At 42.7% G+C, this 20853-nt stretch overlaps 1 protein-coding gene across 1 annotated transcript in view; it reads left to right on the top strand.

Moving 5' to 3' along the window:
* The first annotated feature begins 3912 nt into the window (after positions 1–3912).
* LOC138975025 (uncharacterized) overlaps positions 3913–20853 on the top strand; it is a 39861-nt gene continuing 22920 nt past the window's right edge. The window contains exon 1 of the mRNA XM_070347674.1: positions 3913–3980. Within this exon, the coding sequence (XP_070203775.1) occupies positions 3947–3980 (34 nt within the window). The 5' untranslated portion in view covers positions 3913–3946. The remainder of the gene's footprint in view (positions 3981–20853) is intronic.

The raw sequence follows: 20853 nt of genomic DNA, 5'->3' as shown, positions 1-20853 counted from the left end.
AGCAGCGAGGGAGCCTGAGAGATGGACTTCTCGGAAGGGGACTTAGATTACAACGATAGGGGTCCCGAAGACACGCATCGGTCAGCAATCCATGAAACTATTGCAGAGACCGGGAAGGTTGTCAGAGAGAATAACACAGAACCTCAAATCTCTTCGAAGATCATTATCAGAATCTACGGTGGCAGTCAACGACACCACTACCTTCGTCCCGGTGAAGACACGGCGGTCGATCTGGGATGCCAGCTGCGTCTCAGCGTTAAATGATGCTCCAGCTGGGGGTCGTCCAGGGGCGGATGTTTCACCGAGGTCGACGCCTTGGCAGTGACTTAAACGACAGAGGAACCTGTCTGGTGCCGCGAGGACGCGCCAGCCGATGTTGGTGTCGTTGCTGTGATGGAGGGAGCTGTCTGGTACCGCGAGGACGCGCCAGCCGATGTTGGTGTCGTTGCTGTGATGGAGGGAGCTGTCTGGTGCCGCGAGGACGCGAGTAGTAAGGATCGCCTATAAGCTACCCCTCCGCAATGCGCAATGCGCAGGGGTAGGGTCCATCATAAGGTTATAGGTTAAGGTGCCTGAGTTTAAGTAGTGATAAAGAGGGATTGTGTATAAACGGTTTTATTGAGCTCATATTTTGTCATGTGATTTCATGCGCCTGTTCAGACAGGTTGCTCGGTGCTAAGCCCCGCCCCGTGCTGTTGAAGATTGTTTGTTTTTTGTGTGTGTGAAGTATCATAGTATCGCGGGACGCAGGTGACGCGTGGTCCTTGACAAAGGGCATCACGGCGTGCTTAGTTCAGCCAGATGACGAGAGCTTTTGTTGTCATTTTTTCATTGAAAAAAGGGTGTGATTGATTTTGGATCAAAGTGACATTCAGAGTGACTGTGTGTGTGTGTGTGTGTGTGTGTGTGTGTGTGTGTGTGTGTGTGTGTGTGTGTGTCTGTGTACGACTGTACGAGTGAGTGTGTGTGTGTGTGTGTGTGTGTGTGTGTGTGTGTGTGTGTGTGTGTGTGTGTGTGTGTGTATGTGTGTGTGTGTACTTTCACGACATGTCTCTCTTTCCTCTTTCCTGTCTTTCTCTGTCTCTTGTTCCGCCTGTCTGCTTGTCTGTCTGTCTGCTTGTCTGTCTGTCTGTCAACCAACAATGAGTCAAGTCGCTTCACCAAGTCACACAAGACACGACTCTTCTCTCCCTACCCCAATACCCTAACTCAAAACGCTTCACCAAGTCACACAAGACACGACTCTTCTCTCCCTACCCCAATACCTTAACTCAAAACGCTTCACCAAGTCACACAAGACACGACTCTTCTCTCCCTACCCCAATACCCTAACTCAAAACGCTTCACCAAGTCACACAAGACACGACTATTCTCTCCCTACCCCAATACCCTAACTCAAAACGCTTCACCAAGTCACACAAGACACGACTCTTCCCTCCCTACCCCAATACCCTAACTCAAAACGCTTCACCATGTCACACAAGACACGACTCTTCTCTCCCTACCCCAATACCCTAACTCAAAACGCTTCACCAAGTCACACAAGACACGACTCTTCCCTCCCTACCCCAATACCCTAACTCAAAACGCTTCACCAAGTCACACAAGACACGACTCTTCCCTCCCTACCCCAATACCCTAACTCAAAACGCTTCACCAAGTCACACAAGACACGACTCTTCTCTCCCTACCCCAATACCCTAACTCAAAACGCTTCACCAAGTCACACAAGACACGACTCTTCTCTCCCTACCCCAATACCCTAACTCAAAACGCTTCACCAAGTCACACAAGACACGACTCTTCTCTCCCTACCCCAATATCCTAACTCAAAACTCTTCACCAAGTCACACAAGACACGACTCTTCTCTCTCTACCCCAATACCCTAACTCAAAACACTTCACCAAGTCACACAAGACACGACTCTTCTCTCCCTACCCCAATACCCTAACTCAAAACGCTTCACCAAGTCACACAAGACACGACTCTTCCCTCCCTACCCCAATACCCTAACTCAAAACGCTTCACCAAGTCACACAAGACACGACTCTTCTCTCCCTACCCCAATACCCTAACTCAAACCGCTTCACCAAGTCACACAAGACACGACTCTTCTCTCCCTACCCCAATACCCTAACTCAAAACGCTTCACCAAGTCACACAAGACACGACTATTCTCTCCCTACCCCAATACCCTAACTCAAAACGCTTCACCAAGTCACGCAAGACACGACTCTTCTCTCCCTACCGCAATACCCTAACTCAAAACGCTTCACCAAGTCACACAAGACACGACTCTTCCCTCCCTACCCCAATACCCTAACTCAAAACGCTTCACCAAGTCACACAAGACACGACTCTTCCCTCCCTACCCCAATACCCTAACTCAAAACGCTTCACCAAGTCACACAAGACACGACTCTTCTCTCCCTACCCCAATACCCTAACTCAAAACGCTTCACCAAGTCACACAAGACACGACTCTTCTCTCCCTACCCCAATACCCTAACTCAAAACGCTTCACCAAGTCACACAAGACACGACTCTTCTCTCCCTACCCCAATACCCTAACTCAAAACGCTTCACCAAGTCACACAAGACACGACTCTTCTCTCCCTACCCCAATACCCTAACTCAAAACGCTTCACCAAGTCACACAAGACACGACTCTTCTCTCCCTACCCCAATACCCTAACTCAAAACGCTTCACCAAGTCACACAAGACACGACTCTTCTCTCCCTACCCCAATACCCTAACTCAAAACGCTTCACCAAGTCACACAAGACACGACTCTTCTCTCCCTACCCCAATACCCTAACTCAAAACGCTTCACCAAGTCACACAAGACACGACTCTTCTCTCCCTACCCCAATACCCTAACTCAAAACGCTTCACCAAGTCACACAAGACACGACTCTTCTCTCCCTACCCCAATACCCTAACTCAAAACGCTTCACCAAGTCACACAAGACACGACTCTTCTCTCCCTACCCCAATAGGCTACCCTAACTCAAAACGCTTCACCAAGTCACACAAGACACGACTCTTCTCTCCCTACCCCAATACCCTTACTCAAAACGCTTCACCAAGTCACACAAGACACGACTCTTCCCTCCCTACCCCAATACCCTAACTCAAAACGCTTCACCAAGTCACACAAGACACGATTCTTCCCTCCCTACCCCAATACCCTAACTCAAACCGCTTCAAAACCAAAACAGCTACCCACGCTAAACTGAGAGCAATAACTGAACACTCGATAACATCCCCGTCAAACAGCAGAGAGATCGAAGCAGATCAATACACGTTATTGGCCAACATAATCACACACACAGGGACCCAGGAACCGACAGATAATATTCCGCCAAACACTGGTCTTTGCACCAACGCAGACATTTTCCTTTATCGACGAGACTGTTAAAGGAGGGATATTCGATAGCGTTTCTGTTTTTTGTGTGTGGGTGTCTCTTTTGTTAGAAATTAGGCACTGTTTGCCCCTTTTTGCATTGTGGAGTTATTTTTATTTTTAATTTCGCAAATCAGGTTTAGTGCCCCAGATTAACTCTACCCGTTCACAGTTAGTCTACCGTGTCCCTTGGACATGAAATGAAGTTTATTTAGTGAATCGAATACGGACAAATTCAGTTTAACTGCGCACAAAATGCGCAGGCTTCGAAAACTTCTGTTAACTGACAAATTCAGTGTAACCTCCCACACAATGTAGAAACTTCAAACATTTGGCTTCAAACAATGTTTAATTGGACCGTAACTCTTCAAATTTCACTGCACTCTCGCACTGCAGTTGTGTCCCTTGCCAAAGGAAATGAACAAATCTCAGATTATTACCGCCCTTGCCCTGTATACCGACTCTGAAGATCTGTATGCGAGTGGCACTCTTTATTTGGCTTTGCAAAAAGTCAGTGTGCCTTTGACTGCGGGCAGGAATGTGTGAATTGGTTCTTACCTCAGTCCTGGGAGGTGAGTTGAATTTTAGTCACCAGTCTTTTCTTCCTGCCCAGGTATGTGCGTGTCTGTTTTTTAATATACTTTCTTATGTGATAACCAATGTGCTATATTTTCTCAGGACAAAGAACAAATGTTTATTTTGAATGTGTTATGTATGTTATTATTACGGACACAAACGCTCAGCAATGTAATTTCTCTTTTAGAGATTAATAAAGTTATTGTATTGTATTGTATTGTATTGTATTGTATTGTCTGTCTTGGTTCTTTTGCTGCAAATTTGACTTTCTTCACAGTCTGTTACTTGTCGCCATGTAGACCTGCATTTGACTGTGCTTTCTTCACAGTCTGTTACTGGTCACCATGTAGACCTGCAATTGACTGTGCTTTCTTCACAGTCTGTTACTGGTCGCCATGTAGACCTGAATTTGACTGTGCTTTCTTCACAGTCTGTTACTTGTCACCATGTAGACCTGATTTGACTGTGCTTTCTTCACAGTCTGTTACTTGTCACCATGTAGACCTGATTTGACTGTGCTTTCTTCACAGTCTGTTACTGGTCGCCATGTAGACCTGAATTTGACTGTGCTTTCTTTACAGTCTGTTACTGGTCACCATGTAGACCTGAATTTGACTGTGCTTTCTTCACAGTCTGTTACTTGTCACCATGTAGACCTGAATTTGACTGTGCTTTCTTCACAGTCTGTTACTTGTCACCATGTAGACCTGATTTGACTGTGCTTTCTTCACAGTCTGTTACTGGTCGCCATGTAGACCTGAATTTGACTGTGCTTTCTTTACAGTCTGTTACTGGTCACCATGTAGACCTGAATTTGACTGTGCTTTCTTCACAGTCTGTTACTGGTCGCCATGTAGACCTGAATTTGACTGTGCTTTCTTCACAGTCTGTTACTTGTCACCATGTAGACCTGAATTTGACTGTGCTTTCTTCACAGTCTGTTACTGGTCACCATGTAGACCTGCATTTGACTGTGCTTTCTTTACAGTCTGTTACTGGTCACCATGTAGACCTGCATTTGACTGTGCTTTCTTCACAGTCTGTTACTGGTCGCCATGTAGACCTGCATTTGACTGTGCTTTCTTTACAGTCTGTTACTGGTCACCATGTAGACCTGATTTGACTGTGCTTTCTTTACAGTCTGTTACTGGTCACCATGTAGACCTGCATTTGACTGTGCTTTCTTCACAGTCTGTTACTGGTCACCATGTAGACCTGAATTTGACTGTGCTTTCTTTACAGTCTGTTACTGGTCACCATGTAGACCTGCATTTGACTGTGCTTTCTTCACAGTCTGTTACTGGTCACCATGTGAATTTGACTGTGCTTTCTTCACAGTCTGTGACTTGTCACCATGTAGACCTGCATTTGACTGTGCTTTCTTCACAGTCTGTTACTGGTCACCATGTAGACCTGAATTTGACTGTGCTTTCTTCACAGTCTGTTACTGGTCACCATGTAGACCTGAATTTGACTGTGCTATCTTCACAGTCTGTTACTGGTCGCCATGTAGACCTGAATTTGACTGTGCTTTCTTCACAGTCTGTTACTGGTCACCATGTAGACCTGAATTTGACTGTGCTTTCTTTACAGTCTGTTACTGGTCGCCATGTAGACCTGAATTTGACTGTGCTTTCTTTACAGTCTGTTACTGGTCGCCATGTAGACCTGAATTTGACTGTGCTTTCTTCACAGTCTGTTACTGGTCGCCATGTAGACCTGAATTTGACTGTGCTTTCTTTACAGTCTGTTACTGGTCGCCATGTAGACCTGAATTTGACTGTGCTTTCTTTACACTCTGTTACTGGTCGCCATGTAGACCTGAATTTGACTGTGCTTTCTTTACAGTCTGTTACTGGTCGCCATGTAGACCTGAATTTGACTGTGCTTTCTTTACAGTCTGTTACTGGTCGCCATGTAGACCTGCATTTGACTGTGCTTTCTTTACAGTCTGTTACTGGTCGCCATGTAGACCTGCATTTGACTGTGCTTTCTTTACAGTCTGTTACTGGTCGCCATGTAGACCTGAATTTGACTGTGCTTTCTTTACAGTCTGTTACTGGTCGCCATGTAGACCTGCATTTGACTGTGCTTTCTTCACAGTCTGTTACTTGTCGCCATGTAGACCTGCATTTGACTGTGCTTTCTTTACAGTCTGTTACTGGTCGCCATGTAGACCTGAATTTGACTGTGCTTTCTTTACAGTCTGTTACTGGTCGCCATGTAGACCTGCATTTGACTGTGCTTTCTTTACAGTCTGTTACTGGTCGCCATGTAGACCTGCATTTGACTGTGCTTTCTTTACAGTCTGTTACTGGTCGCCATGTAGACCTGAATTTGACTGTGCTTTCTTTACAGTCTGTTACTGGTCGCCATGTAGACCTGCATTTGACTGTGCTTTCTTCACAGTCTGTTACTGGTCGCCATGTAGACCTGAATTTGACTGTGCTTTCTTTACAGTCTGTTACTGGTCGCCATGTAGACCTGATTTGACTGTGCTTTCTTTACAGTCTGTTACTGGTCGCCATGTAGACCTGAATTTGACTGTGCTTTCTTTACAGTCTGTTACTTGTCACCATGTAGACCTGATTTGACTGTGCTTTCTTTACAGTCTGTTACTGGTCGCCATGTAGACCTGAATTTGACTGTGCTTTCTTCACAGTCTGTTACTGGTCGCCATGTAGACCTGCATTTGACTGTGCTTTCTTCACAGTCTGTTACTTGTCACCATGTAGACCTGATTTGACTGTGCTTTCTTTACAGTCTGTTACTGGTCGCCATGTAGACCTGAATTTGACTGTGCTTTCTTTACAGTCTGTTACTGGTCGCCATGTAGACCTGCATTTGACTGTGCTTTCTTCACAGTCTGTTACTTGTCGCCATGTAGACCTGAATTTGACTGTGCTTTCTTTACAGTCTGTTACTGGTCACCATGTAGACCTGAATTTGACTGTGCTTTCTTCACAGTCTGTTACTGGTCACCATGTAGACCTGCATTTGACTGTGCTTTCTTCACAGTCTGTTACTGGTCACCATGTAGACCTGAATTTGACTGTGCTTTCTTCACAGTCTGTTACTGGTCGCCATGTAGACCTGAATTTGACTGTGCTTTCTTTACAGTCTGTTACTGGTCGCCATGTAGACCTGCATTTGACTGTGCTTTCTTCACAGTCTGTTACTTGTCGCCATGTAGACCTGAATTTGACTGTGCTTTCTTTACAGTCTGTTACTGGTCGCCATGTAGACCTGCATTTGACTGTGCTTTCTTCACAGTCTGTTACTGGTCACCATGTAGACCTGAATTTGACTGTGCTTTCTTCACAGTCTGTTACTGGTCACCATGTAGACCTGCATTTGACTGTGCTTTCTTTACAGTCTGTTACTGGTCGCCATGTAGACCTGAATTTGACTGTGCTTTCTTTACAGTCTGTTACTGGTCGCCATGTAGACCTGCATTTGACTGTGCTTTCTTCACAGTCTGTTACTTGTCACCATGTAGACCTGCATTTGACTGTGCTTTCTTTACAGTCTGTTACTGGTCGCCATGTAGACCTGAATTTGACTGTGCTTTCTTTACAGTCTGTTACTGGTCACCATGTAGACCTGAATTTGACTGTGCTTTCTTCACAGTCTGTTACTGGTCACCATGTAGACCTGAATTTGACTGTGCTTTCTTTACAGTCTGTTACTGGTCACCATGTAGACCTGAATTTGACTGTGCTTTCTTTACAGTCTGTTACTTGTCACCATGTAGACCTGAATTTGACTGTGCTTTCTTCACAGTCTGTTACTTGTCGCCATGTAGACCTGAATTTGACTGTGCTTTCTTTACAGTCTGTTACTGGTCACCATGTAGACCTGCATTTGACTGTGCTTTCTTTACAGTCTGTTACTGGTCACCATGTAGACCTGCATTTGACTGTGCTTTCTTTACAGTCTGTTACTGGTCGCCATGTAGACCTGATTTGACTGTGCTTTCTTCACAGTCTGTTACTAGTCGCCATGTAGACCTGCATTTGACTGTGCTTTCTTCACAGTCTGTTACTGGTCACCATGTAGACCTGAATTTGACTGTGCTTTCTTCACAGTCTGTTACTAGTCACCATGTAGACCTGAATTTGACTGTGCTTTCTTTACAGTCTGTTACTGGTCGCCATGTAGACCTGAATTTGACTGTGCTTTCTTTACAGTCTGTTACTGGTCGCCATGTAGACCTGAATTTGACTGTGCTTTCTTCACAGTCTGTTACTGGTCACCATGTAGACCTGAATTTGACTGTGCTTTCTTCACAGTCTGTTACTGGTCACCATGTAGACCTGAATTTGACTGTGCTTTCTTCACAGTCTGTTACTGGTCACCATGTAGACCTGAATTTGACTGTGCTTTCTTCACAGTCTGTTACTGGTCGCCATGTAGACCTGAATTTGACTGTGCTTTCTTCACAGTCTGTTACTAGTCGCCATGTAGACCTGAATTTGAAGACCTTTTTGTTGTTGTTTATTCTTGTATTGTATTTGTACGGAGTGTGTGCGTGTATGAAAGTTACCCACTTCACGACAATGACCAATGGCTTGTATGCTATATGGCGACATGAATTCTTGTTCTGTTTGTTCTTCTTCTAGTATTCTTGTTATTTCTGTTGTCTGTTCGTCTGTCGTTTTTTTTCTTTGCTGCTTTTAATGTAGCGGCCCGTTTTAGTTGTTCGTCCTAATGTAACTGTTCTTATAATCAACGCAGCCAGCGCTGAACAAAGTAATCATGGCTTCGTTGTCTGTAGAAAAAAATACACGATAATGAGAAACTGTGTTTTGGCTTGATGTCTATTTCGCTCGCACATTTTGCGCGGTGCACTTTGGTTTTCAATTTAAATTGAAGAACTGAACTAGTGGTAGGCTTAAGTATGTGATTAAGCGGCCTATGAATTTAGTCGGAGTCTAAGAAGTCGTACTGTTCGAATTGGTTTATACATTTGTGCTGGATTCATTGCACTTGAAACATGACGTCCACACTCAGCGTTTAGTTTGATGACTACAAATCTACAGCCCTTTGCTGGGTGTTGTCAAGTCACTTTGGCTGAATAAAGATAAGAGAGAACTTACAGAAAAGACTGCCTCAAGTTTGTGCTGTCAGCTTTATTCAACCAAAGATCACCAACAAACCTTACACAATCATAGAGGATTTTGTTTTCAAAAGTTTGACGTGTTGAATGCAAGCTATACATATATCGACGAGCGATATACAGTATGCATTCACACTTCTTTTTAGCTCGGTTTCGTCCAAATTCCCAGGTTCTTTCAGGAACGTTGACAGGCGAGTAGCACTGTTTACACTATTTGAAAACTCTTGAACAGAAATCGTTTCATTACAATACACCAAGCGGATTTTCGTTTGGCAATATCAATTATCAGTCTTGACGCGGTTACATGGAAAACTTCTTAGAGGTAAGTTTTTGTCAAGACAGCGCCATTATACTCAAATGTTTTTGACCGCTGTTTCGTTTTGCTTGTACAGTGTAAAAAGCGTAACAGTCATATCTCCTCTTGTTTTGTATCAATACATATATTTCGAATCAACCAATTCGCCGCCCCTCCCTACCACGCGCCATTCCGCACCCCCGAGTTCTTCTTAAACGTTTAACTAATTTTTGTCGTTTGCTTTTATTGTCATTTTCATTATGGTATTAGCAAAGGAGACTCTAAAACGTCAGTGCAACTGTCTTCTCGAGTATTTTGTATCACACAGGAATCTTAGATTACAGAAATCTGACAAAAAGTAACATGTCTTGCATCGCTTTGGACACCCATTAGATCTTTCTCTTTCACTGGTTGACGGTGCAATAGGATAATGCAAAAGCACATGAACATTTAAATCCCAATATGCAACAACAGCCAACCAAACTGTCCCCTCGAAACCACCCTGGATCAATAATTATTCCAATTCCTGATTGAAACGAGTTTTTGCCAGGTTGGTCGTGACAAATTTGTTGTGCCTGACAGAACCAAGACTCTTGGATTCTTATCGCGCGGCGAATGTTCCCGTTTCGTCTTGAACACTCTTGTGGGTTTCCCAGGGCGCCACGGCTATGCAAGAGTTTGTTCCAGACCTTGAAATCCCTTCTCCAAATATCCCGAGGGGCGCCTTTGTGTGTTATGTGTTAGTCGCGCGTCCATTTGCTTCTTAAATTGAGTTGGTTTTGGGGGAAGAGTGGGTGGCTGTGGTGTAGTGGATAAGACTCTGTTTGTATACATTGGAGAGAGAGAGAGAGAGAGAGAGAGAGAGAGAGAGAGAGAGAGAGAGAGAGAGAGAGAGAGAGAGAGAGAGAGAGAGAGAGAGAGAAAGAGAGAGAGAGAGAGAGAATTGAATTGAACTTTATTTAACAAGGATCAAGATTTAAGCCTACGCCTTTTCTTACAATCTGTCCTTGGGACGCATAGACACACAATTATATAATTAAAAAATTAAAATTTAAAAAGTTAAAAAGTTAACCAACAAAAGGAGGTCGGAAAACTTCAGCACGTGATAATAAAGATGACGATGATGATGACGATGATGATAATGATGATGATGATGATGAAGATGAGGCATGAAGAGCATACATAATTATGTGGTTATTCATAAAATCAAATGCATACTATGCAGGTAATTATAAATACAAGCTGGTAGCAATCGAACATGTAGTAATAGTACAACAAAAATATGTTCAGAACATACAATGCACAGCATATCTTTGACGTAATACTAAGTGTGGTAAATCAAAAGGCGTTAAACTACTCAGACATTAAGTGGTTTTTAACACATTTTTTAAAACTTTTTAATGACTTTAAGTGCTTAAAGGATGATGGAAGCGAATTCCAAACTGAAGTACCCGAAAAAGCAAGACTGGTCTTATACAGGTCAATTCGTGGAATCGGTGGGATCAAGTTGACTGACCCATATATGTGGGTAGCTTTATTAAATAATGATGTAATGTAAATCGGCACTTTACCGTAGTATAATTTATGCATGAAAATGGCTTTGTTTAACTTGAGATGCTTTTCCAGTGGAAGAAAGTTAAGCATTTTTAATTTTATATCTGTTGATGCATTATCCTTTACGATGAGTTTGGCCGAGCGACGATAGAGAGAGTCTAACTTTTTCAAGTGGACATCACTGCTGCCATCCCAGAGCGTCGAAACATAATTAATGTGAGGCATTACATGAGCATGGTGGAACATTTCCAGGGTCCTTCTGTCCGTAAATTGCTTTAACTTGGATAGGAGGAAAACGTTCTTGGCTACTTTCTTGCAAATATGCTGTAATTGTGCCTGCCACTTGAATTCACAATCAATAATTACCCCTAAAACGCGATGCTGTTGAACTTGTTCAATTGATTGCGTACCAATAGTAAGATGTAGTTTGAGTGGAGAAAGCTGGTGTTTTGGTCTGGTTGCAATTACCATACTTTTAGTTTTTATTGGATGGACAAGCATAGCATTAGCACTACACCAGTTATTTACATCGTTTAAAGCTGCTTGAAGAGAGGACTCTATTACTGGAACAGACTTTCCACTTGCATGAAGAGAAGAATCGTCAGCAAAAAAATAACTTCTTACATTACCATCAGAAATGTGCAGTGGCAGATCATTGATATACAGACAGAACAAGATCGGCCCAAGCACTGAACCTTGAGGCACCCCGCATTTCACAGTCTCCTCAGTAGATATTTTACAGTTTAGGGCAGTACATTGAGATCTGTCATGTTGATAGGAAGCAAAGAAGTTACACACTGAACTGTTTCTGACATACAACTGTAATTTCTTCAATAGAATTGAATGATCAACAAGATCAAACGCTTTTTTAAAGTCGAAAAACACAGCACCACTGATTTCAGATCGGTTTGTTGCAGACAACCAGGTGTCGCATAGCGTGGTAAGGGTGCTGTGACAAGAGTGATTTGTTCGAAAACCAGACTGAAATTGATGGAAAAGGTTTCTGCTTTCTATGTACGCGAGCAAATGTTTGTGAATATGTTTTTCCAATGGTTTGGATAAAATGAATCGTTAAAACATGTGGGTTTTGTTTTTTAAAGTATTCCCCGCTTAACGAATTAAGATTTCTATGAAAAACAACGTGTGTTAACCCCATGTACAACAAGAGGAGAAGCCTTCAAGGCTCCCGTAAGAAATCAACAAACAGTAACACAAACTCACTCACTCCGTCACACACACACACACACACACACACACACACACACACACACACACACACACACACACACACACACACACACACACGCACACACACACACACACAGAGTTAAAACTAACGCATCATATCAACTCCATGTATAATTTTCAAAAGAAGGCAAACAGATAAAATGACTGTGTATTTGTTGATGGTGCAGTTGTCCTTAAAGGAGATCTTGTGCAATCCTCACACACATACACACACACACACACACACACACACACACACACACACACACACACGCACACACGCACGCACGCGCGCACACACACACACACACACACACACACACACACACACACACACACACACACACACACACACAAACATACCGTGACAAAACCGCACAAGCACGCACGTACACACATTTAAACTGCATCAGCATAATTGTTGCTTGCCCGTCGTAAATCAGCAGTATAGAGGGCACTGTGTTCATTTGCAAATCTACCATCAGCTTATCTGTCTTTTGCACTGCAGACACTATAAGCAATAGGTACCTGCCATGTGGCCACTTATTCCACTGCTGTCCTCAGTCCTATACTTTTCATCAAGATTTGTCACCATGCCGAGTGGATCTAAATTTGGAAGTCTTCATGTGGCTGAGGCATATCTGACATAGCGTCGATCTTGTAGGTTAACCTCCTTTCTGAAACAAATGGCAAAATGCGATTAGTTATGATGACTACAACCTACACAAATACAAACAGTGTTTTGAAACAGAATAGTCAGGTTATACAAGCCACTTTACCTATGCAGCATGGTAACCCTACAACATTCGAAACATGTCAACTGACTGCAGCAGCCTGGTTTTTAAAATAATTCTGACGGTCAACACAGCCAACACACTATTCAAAGTCCATTTTAAGGAGCAACGGAGGTACTCTCTGAGGGTCTTGTTTAAATGATAACGATCAACTCAGGAGGAAAAAAACAAGAGAGGAAAAAAGAAACCACATCAACCGCAGAAAAATACAGAATCGCATGTACCATTATTTACAAACAAATGCCACAGCAAGCTTTCTTTGGACGACTGTCGTTGTCTCAAAACTCACATTCTACCTTCTGTCCGAAAGAATCTAATCTTACGTTGTACTGCCTTGAAAGAAAATGCCAACAAAGACAAGAAAGCTGTTGCAAGGTAAGCTTACCAAACGTTACATAGCGAATCATGATAGTGCGTAAACAGCAAACAGTACAATCAAAGAGAGGATCGAGTCTGGAATGAAACGCGATACAGATCTAGCATTCAAAAACTGTCTTTCAAGTTCAAGGAAGTTGTTGCAAGGTAAGACTTACTAAATTGTACAGACAAAACCATGACAGTGCATGTTTTGAAGCTGAGGAAAAAATCGTGATCATTTTGACTTTGAGAACAGATTCATTCCGTTTCCTTATATCTGCATGTTGAAGTAAATGATGGACAGTTTTTTTCGGGCAGAGTAAACTTAACTTGAGACTCTACTGTAAGGCATTCCATTTGTCAAATAATTATTTGGATACTTTTTCATGTTTTTTTCACCAGTTTTAGCTAAATAATCATTATTTAGAAGCTCATGTGCTAAATAAGTAATTGTTTATAAACAATGTAAAACAATTCTAAATACTTTTTTGTTTACGTAAACCATTCATTATTTACCTAAACAATTCATTGTTTACGTAAATAATTCATTGTTTACGTAAATAATGATTTATTTAGCAACATTGCTGATTGTTTACAAACAATGTAAAATACGTCTAAATAATATATTGTTTACGTAAACAATATATTATTTAGACTTATATTACATTGTTAGTTTTCATTATTTAGCGAATCTGCTAGATAATGCATTATATAGGTAAACAATGATTTATTTAGCAATTGCTCACTTTATCCACCCAAAAAATATTATTTTGTGAAATAAGTGATTATTTGTGTAAACAATACATTATTTACGTAAACAATGAATTATTTACGTAAACAATGAATTGTTTAGGTAAACAATGAATGGTTTACGTAAACAAAACATTATTTAGAATTTTTTTACATTGTTTATAAACAATTACTTATTTAGCACATGAGCTTCTAAATAATGATTATTTAGCTAAAACTGGTGAAAAAACCATGAAAACGTATCCAAATAATTATTTGACAAACGGAATGCCATACTACTGCAAGTCTTGAAATTCACATAAATCGAACCACAAACAATTAAAGACATCCAAACATTACAGGCACTTTAGATCAACTCATTTCACTAGAGGTGACTGCCTAGCACTGTGTTTGACATCCGTGTCTGCTGAAATAAAAAGAAAATAAAACTAAACGGATTAACAGTAGGTGACACGTTATCAGAGTGGGAGACACTAGATCTGTCTCTGTACTTACCGGGATGCGAATTTGCGATTCCTAAACGCCCCACTGAACGACTGACGTCACATGTCGCTTCGGTCTTTTCCGGAGGAACACCGCGTGTACATAATACACACTTCGATCGCGTAACACTGCCATTGCACATTTTCGCAACGAAAACCGTGCCACTGTTTCATTCATCTTGGTGTGTTAAATCTGAAAGCAATATAAGTGAACGAACAATTGAAAACATATCACGTTACTAAACTGTAGCTCAGTGTTTCAGTGTGACGTGGAAGTGTTCAAATATCTGCTGTATCAGGCAAGCCGATTTGGTTTCACCTGAACGACTGCGAGAGGCGAGCGCAAACCGTTGTGTTGTTCAGAAATGGTGTTCCCTTTGATATTTTAGTGGACATTTAACTTCAAATGCAACATTTCTTAGCCGTAGAGTTGGTAACAGAACCTTCATGCGCGAGAAACGCCACATACGACGGAGTAACCCTGAAATGCCCTCACTTTTGTAGCCCTGTCTGTCAGTTGCTGTCGTAGCCTAGTGGTTTGTGCTCCAGCTTGAAGGTCAGCTGACTCGGGTTCGACTCCCTTCCTGGTTACAGTTTTTTTCTTGTTTGCTTTATTTTTGTCATCTATTTTGTGTCCTCTTAACTCCACCCTTCAATCTGTTCAACCCTGATGCATTCCGTTTATTTATTTTATTTTTTTTTTAAACCATTTCCCCCAAAGCGGTTTAGCACGGTGGTATGTTATGATGAAAACGCGATTACACAAAGCTCACATGTGCACAGTCTGCAAACTAAACGGCGTGGGCTCACCGTATTAGCCAATAACAAGCACACATATTAAACCGCAGCGCAAAGCGTAAACATTAGTACAACTTGAAGAAATCAATATAGTTACCAGAAACAAAACCGTGCTTCGCACCGAACAGTTCGACAGTGACTGACCTACTGACCGAACCGCACCTCTCGCTTGTGACAGTCGCTCATGATACAACCATTCTTTTGCCGAGTCTGAAATTGATCTTCATAAAACTATGTGTAAGTGTAACAAAAGAAAAAACTAATTTCTTTCATATTGCCTGAATAATAACTTTATTAACTGATAATCAAGGTGGCATCGCCGAATGACTGCAAGTGCAACGCGATCGAAGTGGCACGCGGTGTTTCTCCGGAAAAGGCCGAAGCGGCTGTGACGTCAGTCGTTCAGTGGGGCGTTTAGGAATCGCAAATTCGCTACCGGGATACGGCTGCCAGATCGACACTGCGCTTTCGACAGCTCTTCCTCGCGTGGACATTGGAAAAACGCTGTGCAGATCAAATTGTAGGAAATCTCCCTTTTGGTATCTTCTTTATTTGCTTTTCTGGAGCTTAGAAACCGAACAACATGAAATCGTCTTCCCGGAATCGGCGAATGCAGAGGTGAGAACTGGAGAAGTGAATCTATGTATACCAGAATCCTTCGCGCGACCCCTGACCTGGTCTTGACACCTGACCAGGTCTACATACCACACACGACACAAACCAGTCAACTGCTTGTACCCCTTCAAAACCCCCCACCACCCGTTTTCTTTGGATACACGCTTTAACTACACACATGCCGACACAATGTTGATCATTGCTTCAATATTTTGAAGATGGTGCTTGAAAAATAACCACGTGAAATGAGTATTTCGGTGTTCAGTCAAATGTTAAAATTTCTATCACACACATACACACACACGCACAGACAGACCTGTCCTTACGACTGACCCGACCATGTAGCCGACAAGCAGACGACAACCATCCGACTTTAGGGCCGACAAATCCGACATGTGTCCAGACACTTCCGACTGCAGTAACGACAATTCCGACTGCAGTTACGACAGGCCCGATTATTAGCTGAAAAACTTCCGAACAATTGCCGACTCTCACGACCAGTGTAACGACTAAACCGACTAGCTAACGACTGTCCTAACGACAAATCAGACTGCCCTAACGACAAATCAGACACCATTACGACTAAACACTTCAAAACTATGCTACCGACAAATCCGACCACCCCTTACGAGTCTTCCGACTACCGTTACGACTAATCAGAATCGCCTTACGACTAAACCGACACGCTTACGACAACCACCCGACAAATTTCTATTCGTCTGAGTCGGGAGGCTCTCCGAACTAACCGACTTTTCAAAAACAAAATTGCTAATTCTCACGAACTCTCCGACCTCTTCCGACTTCCAGCCGACTACCTAAAGTCGGGTGACATTCGTAGATGTGAGACCGGGGCATTAACGACGCGCCGAACCAAGGTCAGGGGGTGGAAAGAAGGAAAAATATGTGTATTCAGATTCATTCTTCTTTCAGTTGATCAGCTTACTTGACTTCTATTTCCCGAATGTTTTTTGTTTTGTGCGCAAAATTATCGATTGTTGTCGTTGTGGTATAGGTGGTTGTCATTATTTTTTCTTATCAACATCACTGGCTTGATTTGTTTAATTATATATGTAGCAGGCAGCACACGTCTGTTTCAGAAATCGTTTGAACGTCTGAATTCTGTTATGATACAACAATACAGGTACAGGGTGAACCACGCAGTAAAATGCCTCTCTGACCCCCCCCCCCCCCCCCCTTTTCGCTGTCTCTATCTTTGTCTCTTTTTGTGTGTACCTTTGTTTGTGTGTTTGTTTTTATTCACTGTTTGCATAGTCTCTAATTGGGCGACGGCTGGATATAAAACAAGTCGCGTAAGGCGAAATTACTACATTTAGTCAAGCTGTGGAACTCACAGAATGAAACTGAACGCACTGCTTTTTTTTCACAATGGCCGTAGTCCACCGCTCGTGCAAAAGGCAGTGAAATTGACGAGCCTGTTTAGTGCGGTAGTGGTTGCGCTGTGCTGCATAGCACGCTTTTCTGTACCTCTCTTCGTTTTAACTTTCTGAGCGTGTTTTTAATCCAAACATATCATATCTATAATTATGTTTTTGGAATTAGGAACCGACAAGGAATAAGATGAAATTGTTTTTTAAATCGATTTGGGAAATTTAAATGTAATCATAATTTTTATATTTTTAATTTTCAGAGCTTGTTTTTAATCCGAATATAACATGTTTATATGTTTTTGGAATCAGAACATGGTGAAGACCAAAATAAACGTAATTTTGGATCGTTTTATAAAAAAATAATGTTAATTACAATTTTTAGATTTTTAATGACCAAAGTCATTAATTAATTTGCAAGCCTTCAAACTGAAATGCAATACCAAAGTCCGGCCTTTGTCGAAGATTGCTTAGCCAAAATTTCAATCAATTTTATTAAAAAAAAATGAGGGTGTGACAGTGCCGTCGCAACTTTTACAAAAAGCCGGATATGACGTCATCAAAGACATTTATCAAACAAATGATAAAAATCATTTAGGGATATCATACCCAGAAACTCTCATGTAAAATTTCATAAAGATCAGTCCAGTAGTTTACTCTGAATCGCTCTACACACACACACACACACACACACACACACACACACACACACACACACACACACACACACACACACACACACATACACCACGACCCTCGTCTCGATTCCCCCTCTATATTAAAACATTTACTAAATGTAATGACCCCACCATATGCTCTACCCCCCCCCCCTCCCCCCCGACCCCCCCTTCCTGCCTGGCCAACACGTGTGCTCCTGCCACCTATCGGAAGCCCCTCCCTCACCTACACTAGGTCTAACGAAACACTTTTATGTCGACTTTCTGTAAAGCTATTGACGTGTTGCCTGGGAGCCAGCACTGCGATCCAAAACTCTCGTCCTCAAGCACCCCTCGTCAACGGTCGGCAATAAAATCTGGGCGCTGAATGCAAATGGCGGCTCCCTTGTGATTGTGAGAAACCATGGTGGTTGGCTAAGTCGGCCAAAGCATGTTGGCTGGAAACTTCTCGGTGAAAGGCAGTTGTGACATTTGTATACGATGAGCCAACGAAGTTTTGATTTATTACTGCAATAAAGTACAGTCTTGCAGAAAAACGAATCATGAAGGGACCTAGAGAAAGTAGCTGGGCAAAGGAGTGGGTGAGGGTGTTTCATAACTCAGCAAAATGAGTCAATAAGTAAACAAATAAGTGCTTTTCATTAAAAAAACAAAAAACAACAATGAACCCGGTGTACACATTCTGATGAAAAATGCAGTTTGAGAAATATTTAGATTTCCAATCTAACTGCCAATCTGATACTTCATCCACACAAAAGCCTTTGGCATACAGGCACTTATTCTGGCCAGAAAACGAATGGGGAGTCGGACACATTTTGCGCTTGTGCGCACGCACGCACACACACACACACACACACACACACAAACACACACACACACATACAAACATACACACACACACACGCACACACACACGCATACTCACACACACACACACACACACACACGCGCGCGCACGCACGCACTCAGACACACACACACATATACACACACACACACACACACACACACACACACACTCACACACTCACACACACGCACGAACTCAGACACACACAAAAATACACGCAAACACACACGCACACACAAACCCGGCTCTCTGTCCCTGTCTTTCCTTTTTGTCTGTCTGTATCTGTTTGTATGTCTCTCTCATGCTATCCTTCTCTCTTTTACCCTCTCCCTGTGTGCGTCTCTCTCTGTTTCTCTCTCTCTCTCTCTCTCTCTCTGTTTCTCTCTCTCTCTCTCTCTCTCTCTGTGTCTCTCTCTCTCTCTCCCTCTCTCTCTCTCTCTTTTTTCTGCGTGCACAGTCCTCCCGATCTTAATGTAGGGATCTGAGCTGTGGGGATTCCAAAGGTTTGAAGCTCTTGAGAAAGCCCATTTGTTTGCATGCAAGAAGTTTTGGTGTGTAGGACGACAAACACCAAACAAGATGGTATATGGTGACTTAGGCCGCTACCCACTTTATATGTCACTTCGTCGGTTCGCTGTATTAAGTATTGGCTGAGAGTGTTACATTTTCCAAGCGATGATATGTGCAGATGATATGTGTGCAAGGTTAGAGTCTGCCCAATTCCTGTGTTTAATATCTTCTTCTCTCCTCCACTTCGCCCACCGACCGAAGCCGGTGGCTACAAGCCATAATACAAAGTTGACTACATCTTGTCAGTTAGTGGATCTCACAACAACACACGTCCACTCTCTCTCGTATGTCTCAGCGTTCTCTCTGACACAATAGCATCTACACACATAATCAAACTTTAGCTTGAGTCACAAACATCCAATCAACATCTTAGTAACCACCCTTAACCACGACACTCTAAGCAGGTTCCGTGTTTCATTGGTAAAACGTAAGACAAGAGGAAGGGGAGGAGCACAAAGGGGGGGGGGGGGGGGGTAAACAACTGACCCACCTGCCAGTTGAGCTGGCATTCGATCCACCCGATCCGACAAAGAAAATAACACCCTCTTAACGAGGCTTTGATCGGGGCGCATCAGAAGACACGTCTAGAGCATCCTCTGGGAAGCTACTCCCGGTTGCGAATTTGCGATTCCTAAACGCCCCACTGAACGACTGACGTAACATGTCGCTTCGGTCTTTTCAATCAATCAATCAGTATGAGGCTTATATCGCGCGTATTCCGTGGGTACAGTTCTAAGCGCAGGGATTTATTTTTTAATTTTTTTTATTTTTTATTTTATGCAATTTATATCGCGCACATATTTAAGGCGCAGGGATTTATTTATGCCGTGTGAGATGGAATTTTTTTTACACAATACATCACGCATTCACATCGGCCAGCAGATCGCAGCCATTTCGGCGCATATCCTACTTTTCACGGCCTATTATTCCAAGTCACACGGGTATTTTGGTGGACATTTTTATCTATGCCTATACAATTTTGCCAGGAAAGACCCTTTTGTCAATCGTGGGATCTTTAACGTGCACACCCCAATGTAGTGTACACGAAGGGACCTCGGTTTTTCGTCTCATCCGAAAGACTAGCACTTGAACCCACCACCTAGGTTAGGAAAGGGGGGAGAAAATTGCTAACGCCCTGACCCAGGGTCGAACTCGCAACCTCTCGCTTCCGAGCGCAAGTGCGTTACCACTCGGCCACCCAGTCCCGGAGGAACACCGCGTGTACATAATCACTTCGATCGCGTAGCACTGCCATTGCACATTTTTCCAACGAAAAACTGTTTCATTGATCTTGGTGTGTTAAATCTAAAAGCAATATAAGTGAACGAACAATTGAAAACATATCACGTTACTAAACGGTAGCTCAGTGTTTCAGTGTGACGTGGAAGTGTTCAAA

This window comes from Littorina saxatilis, linkage group LG9 (genome assembly GCF_037325665.1).
Source record: "Littorina saxatilis isolate snail1 linkage group LG9, US_GU_Lsax_2.0, whole genome shotgun sequence".
NCBI lineage: Eukaryota > Metazoa > Mollusca > Gastropoda > Littorinimorpha > Littorinidae > Littorina > Littorina saxatilis.
Note: the sequence above shows the minus strand (reverse complement) of the source record. Positions and strands in the feature narration are given on the sequence as shown.